The following is a 13,195-nucleotide window of genomic DNA, read 5'->3' on the forward strand; positions in this document are numbered from 1 at the left end:
TCTGGTCCCATCATTTCATGGCAAATAGATGGGGAAACAGTGATAGACTTTATTCTTTTGGGCTCCAAAATCATTGCAGATGGTGACTGCAGCCATGAAATTAAAAGACGTTTGCTCCTTGGAAGAAAAGATGACTAACCTAGACAGCATATTAAAAAGCAGAGACATTACTTTTCCAACAAAGATCTGTCTAGTCAAAGCTATGGCTTTTCCAGTAGTCATGAATGGATGTGAGAGATGGACTATAAAGAAAGCTGAGCACTGAAGAATTGATGCTTTTGAACTGTGGTGTTGGAGAAGAGTCTTGAAAGTCCCTTGGACTGCAAGGAGATCCAACCAGTCCATCCTAAAGGAAATTAGTCCTGAATGTTCATTGGAAGGACAGATGCTAAAACTGAAACTCCAATATTTTGGCCACCTGATGCGAAGGAGCTAACTCATTGGAAAAGACCCTGATACTGGGAAAGTTGAGGGTGGGAGCAGAAGGCGACGACAGAGGATGAAATGGTTGAATGGCATCACTGACTCAATGGACATAAGTTTGAGTAAACTCTGGGAGTTGATGATGCACAGGGAGGCCTGGTGTGCTGCACTCCATGGGGGTCGCAAAGAGTTGGACATGACTAAGCGACTGAACTGAACTGAACTGATCTTGCTGAACCTGATTTTTAAAAGATACTCAAGAAATATTTGTAGAATATGTACTTGCTTTGATCCCCACCAGTTTATCTAAAATGAATAAAGAAATTATGAGAAAAATCTGGTCAGTGAAAGAACTGAAGATTGTGTATATTCTACCTAATGGTTTGTGTGCTGTGCTCAGTTGTGTCCAACTCTTTGCGACCCCATGGACTGTAGCCTGCCAGGTTCCTCTGTCCATGGGACTTTTCAGACATGAATACTGGAGTAGGTTGTTATTTCCTCCTCTAGGAGATCTTCCTGACCCAGGGCTCAAACCCTCATCTCCTGCATTGGCAGCCAAATTCTTCACCACTTAGCCACCTGGAAAGCTGTACCTAATGGTTTCGTTTCATTATATTAAAAGATTAGTAGGCCAGGCCTAAATAGAAAACTATGATTATATATTAATCCTAAATTTGTCTATTTCTTTTCACAATAATAAAATCATCACATTGTTCTAGCACTATACTTTATATTCAACAATGCGATCTCAACCACAAATCTATGTTACCATCACAGTACCTACGTGTACCATGTTTTAACACTCATATGATTCATTAACAACAACAACAAAGATGAAGCACAGAGAATTTAAATAACTGGCACAAATCAACAAATTTTCAAGTCAAAAATTTAAGTCTTGTGGCTCCAGGTTAATTGTTTTTTCCTTAAGTGACCATATTTTGTACATAGGGATGATTCTCTGCATTCGGAAATTAATTATAATTAATTAATTATAATAGCATCAAAAGGCATGACTAAAATTTTCAAGTAGGCATTTTTTTAATTGTAAAATAACTTGTTAACCTAGGAGCATATAAATCCACAGTGAAGATACACTCTATAATATTGGAATAGAAATAGAAGAGCTACTTAAAAGAAGGCTATAATGCTACCAAAATCATTTAGAATGAACTCACTGATTTTTACACTGAAGACTAACAGCTTCATTTGTAGCACAAAGAATTAACCAGTCTTTCGTGAATGACTAACTTGTCTCCTCTGAGAAGTGGTCATCATTAAACAACAGAATGTGAACTAAAGAGAGGCTTCTTATCATGGGTCTACATGATCAATTAAATGGCTTTACAAAATATCTATTGGGGCTGTCTTATGCTAATTAATATGTGTCTGGCACATGTTATCAAGAAGAATTTTCAGTACAGATGGAATGCTGAGAAAGAAAAGGTGTATTTTATATGAAAAAGAATTACTCTGTGCCAAGGCCTCAAGAATCTAAGGCTAGGGTGATTATTTTTCAGAGTTTCATCTCAAAATTAGATAATGGAAGACACCAGAAGCTCTTTCTCTGAAGGTAAATTGCAATATAAATCTACATACATGGATACACATATATAAAGTATGCATTGTATATATTTTTATTCTTTTTTTTTTCCTTTCTTTTTTTTTTTCTTTTTTACCTCCTGATGGTAGATGTCTAGGATTCTCTCCAAAGACAACTCTTCAAAGTACAGTTTGTCACACTCATCAAAGTCTGTGCTCACGGTCTCAGGGTTACAATTCACCACCACTGTCTTCTTGCCAAGCTGACGCAATGTGCGGATACTGGAGACAGCACACCAATCAAATTCTACACTGCTACCTACAGAGACAATGAAATTGGGGAGAGAGGGGAAGAGAAGCCTGAAGTTATAACACAAAGAGAAGCAGAAATGTATTGCCAGTCAGTCCAGGCTAAGGAAGCTAATGCCCTTTCAATTCAATGTTTTTCCAAAATATAAATGTCAGATCTATTGATATTATGCATACTAGTTCCTACTATACTATTAGTAGGAAAAACAGGGACTCATTAAACCACAACGATGGGCTAGCTTGCTTTGTATATTAAATTCTGCAAGAGGTAATCTCAGTATTTGGAACATTCAGAACCTCAAAGTTAATGGAGGAGAACTATAATAATAATTTTTACAAACCTCATTTACTGAAAAGAAACTCAAAGTGAACATATTGACCTCAGCACACATAATAAAGTTTGTGATCAGAACACTTGAGTTCTTGTGTAAGTCCTTCCACTTACCCTGCTGTCTGAGAGCCAAACCCAGTGATCCCTGAGGTGCCTTGCAGCTCTGACATGTCTTGATTGATTGGAAAGTCCTGGCCTTTCCAAGCATATCCTTTTAAGCTTGGCAAGGCCACCCCATGCAGAGTGAGTGACCTTCTAGGAAGTGATTTGATGTATAATAATGGCCTAAATGCCTCAAAATATCACCTCTACTGAGATGCCATAGAACTGAAGTTCAGGGATTTGTACTAATCCTTTGCATTAGGACTTTGTCTCCTAAAAATGCTTGTCAGCATAATAAGTTGTCCAAATATAGTAGCATGTTAAATCTCACTATCAATTAAGTACACACTTGATTATTAGCTCAGCTAATCTTTCTTAGACCCTAAAGCAATGTAGAATGGTTGCATAAATTAAGTGAAATTTGAAAAGGAAGAGAAGGGTAGGTCTTGGTGAAGGTGTCCAGGCTATTTAAGCATAAGATAAAGTGGCAAAGGTATAAACGTTTTCAGCCTACTTTAAGGTTTGGCCAAAAATTGGCAAACTACCATATCCTGAAACACTTAATTGTAAAAACTGTAATAAACTCTATGTTTAAAATACATTTAAATCATATGTTTCATCATTTCCATATTAGAACATCTTGCAAAGGCTAGATGTTAGATATACTTGCTAAGAAACATCTATTTAAATATATACTTTGTAACTGTAATAGATCTTGATTCATTATTAAATATCTAATTTTAAGTGACTGGGAGAAATACAACAAATTCTGGTGAGAATGTTTTAATGGGAGAAATACAACAAATTCTGGTGAGAATGTTTTAATTAAACTATGTGATACTCTTCCTGGGTCCCAATGAGATGAGCTCTTTGCATCTGATGTCAACCCACATCATATGTTAAGTCAGGCATTGGATCTACAAAAATGATTACTCTTTTATGTATAAAGTTATTGAGCAAATACAGATCTTTGTGAAAAATTATACAGAAAGAGAGAAAGTTAAAGTATAATTCACTCCCCAACCCCAGTAAGAGGCTAAGTTTAGCTCATGAGAATGAAAATGAAAAAGGGATAACAAGATAAAAGGGAAGGAGATGGAATTTGTGGTTGAGACCTACATTTGAGTCCTACTTCTTTCGTTTGCTGGTGGCTCAGACGGTAAAGCATCTGTCTACAATGCAGGAGACCCGGGTTCGATCCCTGGGGTGGGAAGATCCCCTGGAGAAGGAAATGGCAATCCACTCCGGGACTATTGCCTGGAAAATCCCATGGACAGAGGAGCCCGGTAGTCTACAGCCCATGGGGTCGCAAAGAGTCGGACACGACTGAGCGACTTCACTTCACTTCACTTCTTTCATTGAATAGCTGTATACATTGGGATACATAGCTCTGAACCTCTGTTTCCTAATTTGTAAAATTTTTATTTTGATAGTTTTTACTTTACATAGTTCTTAGAATAATGGAATTAACATATGTGAAAAGTACTATATAAACTGAAAAGTTCTATGTAAATATAAATTATCACTTTACCAATATGATATGGACCACAGCCCAGCACCATCATTCCATGATCATCAAAATCGATATCATGCTCCTAAGGGGGAGAAAAAGGAAGATGTGGCAATTATTATGTTATTCTTCCCTCTAATTAAACTGTATCATGCCTTTGAGTGTGTCTTTCTCATTCTTTCTTCTGTTGATATGCATCTTCTATTAGTCTTTGGGAATCCATACGTATAAAATGTTATATAAACCCTACTTATTTGTAAAAAATTATTCAGCATTTTCAATTAGCCATGAGAATACAGTATAATTTTATGTTTATGTCACCAGTCTTTTTTATTAACTTATAATGTTGTATCAATCATGTAACCATTATGTTTATCTCTCCACTTGTTTTATTTCATCATCTTAAGGCAATTCTTAAAAGACTGAGTACAAAAGTACATCATTACATTCAATTCAAATGATGTCATTTTTATTTACTAAATATACTACTAAATAGACCATCTACTAAGTGTAGAGCTTTCTGTATTATAGAACTTTGGCAGTTCCTACCTGACCATTGTAGGTAACATAGAGGTAGTTTGTTACTGATGGGTATTCTGCAGCCAGTGTATCAATCTGAAAGAGAAATAAATACATACATAAAATAAATCCATACATACATGTGGATTTTTATTCCCCTTTAATACAATTTTTTTTCAAGAAGATTGTGGATTTTTTTTGGTTCTGCATTCATATTCCTTTAATGCCCATTTCGATCAAATAGAAAGACAAGAAAAATGTATGTATCATCCAGTTGCTTTCTAATTATAGAAGTGAGAACAGAGGAAAAAAGCAATATGATTTAGCTATCTCTTGGGCAATGAATGACAATACACATTACAGAGTATCAGATTACTATGTATTAGCTCTCAGGAACACAAGAAAATGCTCATTATAGTCAACCGGTTGCCAGGAAAACTTACCCAACCATCTGTCTTAAGCAATTACAAATCAAACCTAAATCAGAACAAAATGATCTATATATATGGATGTCTTTGGTCTGCAGATTAATGCATAGGATGGAAGTTACCTATGGCACTGCACAATGGGATGACTTAAATACCACAAAGCATAGACAAGTAGAGAAGGGGACTAGATCTCATTGAACATATTTGGGGAAAGTAAATCAATTCGGCTCTCAAGGGCCAGGAGCTCAGCCTAGTGAGCAAGATTTTGGGGCCAACAGGGCAAGCTAATGTAAGGCAAGTGAGAAGGAAGAAAGATAATAATTGCTGAGTAGGAAATATTTGGCATCAAGTCCCAGACCTAAGGTTATATGTGTGCCCCTTGAGCACACAGGGAAAAGCCAATGATTTTAAAGGACAAAAACCAGCTGGTGGTACTTTAAGCCAAAGCATCTCTTCTCCTAAAGGCCAAAAAGAATCACAACGGTACACCTATGAAAGTTCTAGTGTGATTGTCATGAATACTAGATGAGCTCATTATGCCCAGCCCTATCACAATGAATACTAAATGGATCATAATGATAGGGCACTTAAAATAAAGTATTACCCTGTAAAAAGTCAGTGCCAAAAGAGATAACTATTCTTTTCAAGAGAGTCAGCCACTACACTAGGGCATTTCAAGCCTTTCTATTACACTAAGGATTTCTCTTACTACTGATATATTTGCACATGGGTCAAAAAGTAGAGGAGAGGTCATTTTAATTTTTTTTTCATTCAGGCCAAGAAAATCATGTTCTCACTCTTCCTTCTACATCCCAATACCCCTACATCCTTTCCCCTTTAAATCATAAATCACTCCTGTGCTGAATAAAATAAGTGACATCATGTGCATCAGATGAACAAGTAAATTCACTTTCAAATTCCACCTCTTTCTGTTAAAAATGGCTCTGTGATTGGTGCCCATATTTTACCTGTGAAATCCTAAGAAGAAAGAAAGATTCCTTAATTCCTTTACCTGTTTAACCCAAGGATGAATGTTTTTCTTTAACCTCAGCTCTCTTGTCTGGGCCTCAGTCAGCCCGAGGCATTTTGAAATCTGCTTGTCTGAGAACCCAATCTCCTTTGCCTTTTTCAGGGTTTCTTCTGTAATGGACTCACTAGGATTTAATGAAAAAGAGAATTCAAGTTTAGACCAGACACAGTAAGAAGTAGTGAACTAGTCAATTTTGAAATCACCAGTCTCCTTATTTTCCAACTTTCCAAGTAGGTCTGCTGACTTTTAAAAATACACAAATAACCCACTAAGTGGTCTAGGCTCTATGAAGTCTACTATTAGCAGTGCCAGCTTTCTCAAACATGTGGTTTCCCACTCCCACACCCTATATATCCTCTTCTCTTCTTATTTCCTGAAAAGTGGCTTCTGAATCTACTGTCCTAATGAAGTTGTTCTTTCAAAAACAGTCAGGACCTTCTAAACCCAGAAGCACTTTCTTAATTTTCATCCTCGCAGTCTGTCAGCATGTGACCCTTTTGATGTTTCATTCTTTAAAAATGTATGTCTCTGGCAATAAGTTGCTTCCCACCCTACTTTATTACAACAACAATTTACTGTTTATTCTCTATGGCTCTTTCCTCCGTTGCCTGCTTACATCTGGCTGCTTTCTCTCCCTTCCTAAATTTAGCCACTTCTGCCATTGGCTCATAATGACCAGTTGTCCTCCATAACCAGTTGATAATCCCCAAATTCACAGCCCCTCTCCCAGTGTCTGACCTGTGCTCCAGGTCTTTATGGGCTTTGAGAATTTCTCCACCTAGGCATCCCAACGTGGCATTGGGCTGGGTGTCCTCTTCATAAACTATCTCTATTTACTAGTGTCACATATCTCTCTGTGTTGAGAAGATAGTTCTGTGATTTTGATATTTTTTCCACTCAAACCAGATTTGTCTCCTCACTTTCCCATGATTTCCACAGTGTAGACACCATTCACGTTATGTCACCTGTAACGCCTTTAACATTCCCATCACCTACCTGTCCTCTCTCCAAATCCCAGCCATGCCCCCGAGGTCAGCTAAAGCCAAGGCTCATCCTCAAAGCCTTCGTAGTCTGCCCTAACCCACATGGATCTTTCTGGACCTTTAACTGACTCTTGTTGGAGCCAGGGGCATAGTTGGAACAATATTCTTTCGCATGTCATTATCTCCTGATATTTTTTAATGTTTCTTAGTTTTTCTTCAGTATCCAGACGTTTTTCCTGCTAGATTCAAGTTCCAGGAGGGCAAAGAAGATATGTGTCTCATTTACCAGATTATTCCCAAAGCCTAGCTCACTGTCTGGCTCACAGACAGCATTCAATAAATATTTATTACATGAAAGAAGGAAATGGTCATTCTAGAGCTGTTTTACTTTACAGGAAAGAGAAGCTATTAAAATACACTTGTAACTAGAATTCAAAATGTACACAAAATAATTTTCAAAGGATTAAGGTACAGAAGAATTAAATACTACAAAAAGTGTCTCTAACCAAATAGCTGCGGCCAAGCTGTTTCAAGCAGTAGTCGATACAATAAAATTCAATTATAACAGTTTGATAGTCAATACAATGAAATTAAAATATAAAAGTTTTTGCCAGAAGATGTAATAATAAATAAAACATTTTCATCAAAATTCTGCTAATAGAGTATGGTTGAATTAAATCTACTGCATTTTGTTCATTCTATCCTTCAGTTTTCTTAATTTAATTAATTCATATTCTGAGTTCACAGAAGAAAGAATCAAGCTGGTACATTAAATAACTATTTCTCTAGCTTTTGTGTATCAGCATTAGTTTGGATTTCTGAAGCTTCAGCAGTTCCTAGTCAATTCGCTTTCTCAATGGGAGCTATTTTCTCTTCTGTCTCTCAAATCTATTATTTCTCCTAGTGAATTTAATTTCTTTTTTCCTATTTCATTTTGATTTCTTAAACTTCTCAAGTATTTGATAACCATTCTCCCCAGAACAACACATTCTCCTGTCAAATTTCTAAACACAATCTGCCTATTAAATATTATTAGTCATTTACTATGTGCCAAGCACTGTGCTAACTAGAACTATGCCATCTCAGACGGCAGCCACTAGCCACACACAACTACTTAAATTCAGACGTTAATTGGCTTAAATTTTTTAAATTATTCAGAGCCACACTTTCACGACTCACATTTCAAGTGCTCAGTATCCATACAGGCAAGTGGCTACTATGTTGGACAGAGTAGATTACAGGATATTTTATCCTGTAATCCACTTGTAGATTACAGGATATTTTATCCTGTAATCCACTTGTAGATTACAGGATATTTTATCATCACAGAAAATTCTACCAGACAATGATGCTCAAGAAGATACAAAATAGTATTTGAGACGATGTAGTAATAGAGAGTGATTTCGAACATTTTATGGAGAAATAAGCTATGTAATGCAATGTGAAATCAGAGACGAGAGATAACCATGTGAGTGGTTGTACTTGAGAAATACTATGGCAGTGGAGGGATGAATACAAAGCCATCAAGTAAATTCAAGTTTATACAGAAAAAAAGGGTTGACAAGGCAAGGGCACTGTGTCTGCAATAATGTGAGGAAGCAATGGGGCATGGCAGGGCATATAGGAACTTACAGAGGATTTGTTGTTGGAAATCCGAGTTAGTAGGGAATTGTGGATGGTGAAGGTTAAGCAACACTAACTGTCATTCCTTCATCAGTTTTTTAACACCTGGTGAACAAGTGCTCTGTGTATCAGAGCTCTGTCCTACGTATTTTAATGATGGAGAGATTAAAATAACAAATCTCTACATTTATGGAGCTGAGAGTATATTACGAGGCAAATGAATCGCTATTTCTCTGATAGCACAGTGAGAGGGACTATGAGATAAATGCACACAAAAGGATGATGTGGTTCAGAGGAAATGCTTCCAACTTCCACTGGGAAGGGCTTCCCTGATAGCTCCAGTTGGTAAAGAATCCACCTGCAATGCTGGAGACCCTGGTTTGATTCCTGGACCAGGAAGATCCACTGGAGAAGGGATAGGCTACCCACTCCAGTATTCTTGGGTTCCTTTGTGGCTCAGCTGGTAAAAAATCTGCCTGCAATGTGAGAGACCTGAGTTCAATCCCTGGGTTGGGAAGATCCCCTGAAGAAGGGAAAGTCTACCCACTCCAGTATTCTGGTCTGGAGAATTCCATAGACTGCATAATCCATGAGGTCGCAAAGAGTCGGACACGACTGAGTGATTTTGACTTTCAGTTTTCCACTGGGGAAGTCTGGAAAAGTTTTACCCAACAGGTGAAGGTGACTGATGAGCTTCTGAGGGCCCTTGAAATGCTCAAATTGAAGGCATTTGCTTTTAGTTTTACAACAAAAAAAAGTTCCAGACAAAAGCAGAGAAAAGATTTTTTGTTGTTGTTTCTACTTGTTTTAGAAATGTATATTTCCACTCTCCTTGCCAAGACTATGTTCCTACACCAATTGCTCATTTGTTTATGTGCAAATGTGCATTCAGGATCAAAATGGAAATGCTTGACAAATAAACTATTTTCCTAAATTAAAACTTTGGATGATGTTCTTTTTAAATCATGACTTTACTGAACAGTTTCAAATCATGTTTACCTGTATGAGGAAAGACTACACATTTTCTCTGTGATCTGCAATCTTATTATAAACACTGGTATGAAGCTTGAGTTGGGTGGAGAAACACTGTATATGTATCACTGAGTAGATTCTTACCCATAGATTTTTCTAGATAGCTGCCAGAACACTTTCCCATCATTGTGGGATAGCAGTAAAAGGAAAAACAAGCAAAAAATAAATAAATCTTCAATTAGACATTTCTTCATTATTGCAAAAAACTACCTGAGGCAAAACCTATATTATGTTACCATATCAACAGTCACTTTAACTAAAATGACTATATTCTAACCTTGAACAACAATGATACAGACACACTAAGAAACATGCCTTGAAAAGAACCATCACACCTATAATTATTACTATGGACTAGCAGAAATGCAAGTTCTTCAAGTCAAAAAATAACCAGAAGTAACATATTTATCTTTAGCCCTATTGGTGAGTCTTTTTATTTTTTTGCTTCAAATGATTTATTTTTCTTATAATACAGAGGATCAGTCAATTCTTCAAAGACTGTGATAATAATTTAAATAAAAATTATAAATAATGGTATTAAACAAAAAAAAAAAGAAACCATTCAGATTCCTCAAATTTCTATTAAGGATGCAGAAATTTGCATTTGTTTTGTCCACATTCAGCTATGCATTTCTATTACTGAAATACGCATAATTCCTCTTATTCTTTCCCACCAAAAAGTCCAATAGAGCATGTAAAGACATCTCCAGCGAATACACAGTATTCCTCCTGCACTCACCAAATAAAATTGAACTCTTATCAACAAACAAATTTTAAAAAAGAAAAGAAAGGTTGATTGATAAAATTGGCCCTCTGCATACAAAAGTAAACTGAATTAATTTTGTGTTCAGCTTTGTGGCAAAAAATAGCTAAAACTAACTCAATCATTACTGCTCCCATAGCATCCCCACCACAGAGAGTTTTCATTATTTAAAGGGGATGCTGAGAAAAGCAACAGTAACATAAAATAATGAATAATGAATGACAGAGTTTCAGAATAGGGGTGAAAACTAGTTCTCCATAGGTGCCCCCTCAAATCATACCTGGTGAGAGTTCTAAAACAGATGCTTCAAGCTAGACCTGCAAAGTGCATGTTTTAAGCTCACAAGCTGATTTTCAGAATATTTTCTTGGTGAGCCAAAAACTGCTTTAACTTTCACTCAGTATTCAAATAACTAGATCAATAGCATGATATTTTTACATATCTTAAAAATTAGGGTGTACTAATTTGGAATGGCATATGAATATATTCATGTTCATCTATTTCAACTTGAATGAAAATCTGGGATGGATACAGTCCGATGGAGTTCAAAGTGATATATCTTCTATAGGCCATGAATGAAAATATGGCCTCACTGGTTAATAATTTTGACTCTTTAGACATGTTCATGAAATAGTGCAAAGTATATTGCAATCCTCCTCACTGAAAAAAGAGATGAGGATTCTGACCCAACATGGCAGTTACAAAGATACAGACAAGTTAGACTTCTTCCCATACTGACCAGAGTCCTTATTCTGTGAGGTGTCCCTAACCCACAAGATTACATAGGTGGCTGCTCTCCAAATTTCCCTCATTTACTTTCTCCACTGTATCCACTGCATCCATAAGACTGGCTGGCATGTCATTACACACAGTAGAAAATTCACTTCATTCCCTACTTGTTCTGATACAAAGTTTTATTTTGAGTTCCATTATAATAAAATAAAAGAAGAGACAGTTTGAAGACACGATTCATTAGCTTTGGGCCAGTGATTTAGATAAGGTTAAACCTCTGCAGAATCAGATACAAGATGAATAATCTTAAGTGAACATAAAGCTCATTTAACAATGTGGAGACTTAGATATATGTTCCTCATCTTTATCAGCCTATATTGGGCTGCCCTCCATTTTGTCTGCTATAAAGAACTTGCATCAGAATGAGACTTGTTTTTTAAAATCAAGCTAGGTAAAAATTATTTTAGGGACAGGGCTATCATATTTCTATCTTTTTCAAAGGGAAATCTTAATTTAGAAAAAACTTAAAAACAGAATAATTACTAAAATAAAGACAAAATTTGGATTTGTAATTCAAAACTGTTTTTTGAATCCTCAATAGGAAATGTTCCATTCATATTATGTTGTAAATTGAAAAAGCATTATAGCAAGTGAGAAATGTGCTCAGCAGAATGGAGCATGTTGCAGTAAAGCACACAGTTTTTAAATCTGTACAATAAATAAATTACTCTTCCATTATTTGATATGTATTTGTGTGTACTAGTAAGTCTATGTTTATCTTAACTCTTATGAATATGAACACATTAAATCCATATTTCAGAACTGTATCCTCTAAAATACATATACAGCTTTTCTTTCTCCTAACAGCTTTCCTTGCTTTCAGAGTTCAAGGGCAAACTCTTTAAAGGTTACACTTTCAATATCGCTTAATAGAATCTAAACAATAAAACAAAGAAACACCAAACAGCTCTGAGGTTGGCCTTTTCATAACCTTCAGTTTTTCTCTCCTGAGCAGCACAAAATGATAGTCTGAAATTTTAGAGGGGGAAAAAAGTCTTAAAAATAAGATGAGCATACTTTTATACACTCTGCCATCATCTTTCAACCGTAAGACAGGATGGCTCAGCTTCTACAGGGAGAAGTGTTCTCTCCCACCTTCTCTCCTTTTATAAACAAAGCAAGCCTCTCTCCTCTTTCTCTTCTACTTCCAGTGTAGATCTTGTTGTTTAAAATTCTAGCCTGTCATCTCTGAGGTTTCCTCCACTCACACTTAGTCTTCAATAATAAATGATAAAAGGAAATGGAATAAATTCTCCTTAATGAGGAAATTTCACCTGGCACAGAGGAGCTGGGGAAATCTGTTACCCGACCAGAGGAACGCCTGCAGCATTGCAATTACCAGGGGAGCCCACGCACTTCACACAGTCCTCTCTTCCACTTGACTGGCTTTTATCTGATCCACCAACTCATAAGTAATACTAAACAAATTTCCCTCCAGATTGCACAAGGCCCTAATGTGAAAATGAATGCTCCACCTGGCCTACAATTATGGGATGGGCTTGCAATTGTATTATTATCTTCTCTTAAAAAGTCCCCCCAAAGGCAGGAGCTAAGAAAAGCTACGGAGAAGGCCTGATGTAAAGTAATGACAGCAAATCTCAAAAGGGAAGAGAACTGAGTAAGATGTATGTTCTCTGTTCCAAGACCCCTCACCAGCCTCTCTTCTGAGTTCCGCAGGGCTTCATTGATTAGTTTTGGCATTTCACGGGTTCAAGCCCATGCCACAATCTCAATAATGCAATCAAGTGGAGAAGTTATTTGTCTTCTCATCTTTTCTTTCAAGGAGACAGGTTGTTACCTCTTTCCTT

The 13,195-nt window shown here is 36.5% G+C and overlaps 1 protein-coding gene across 1 annotated transcript in view; it reads right to left on the reverse strand.

Moving 5' to 3' along the window:
- Positions 1 to 13,195, reverse strand: part of CPS1 (carbamoyl-phosphate synthase 1) — a 141,065-nt gene that overhangs the window by 43,258 nt on the left and 84,612 nt on the right. The window contains exons 22-25 of the mRNA XM_040228582.1: positions 6,177 to 6,318; positions 4,767 to 4,832; positions 4,239 to 4,302; positions 2,103 to 2,284 (exon numbers count right to left, since the gene is read on the reverse strand). Of these exons, the coding sequence (XP_040084516.1) occupies positions 2,103 to 2,284; positions 4,239 to 4,302; positions 4,767 to 4,832; positions 6,177 to 6,318 (454 nt within the window). The remainder of the gene's footprint in view (positions 1 to 2,102; positions 2,285 to 4,238; positions 4,303 to 4,766; positions 4,833 to 6,176; positions 6,319 to 13,195) is intronic.

This window comes from Oryx dammah, unplaced genomic scaffold (genome assembly GCF_014754425.2).
Source record: "Oryx dammah isolate SB20612 unplaced genomic scaffold, SCBI_Odam_1.1 HiC_scaffold_27, whole genome shotgun sequence".
NCBI classification, from domain to species: Eukaryota; Metazoa; Chordata; class Mammalia; order Artiodactyla; family Bovidae; genus Oryx; species Oryx dammah.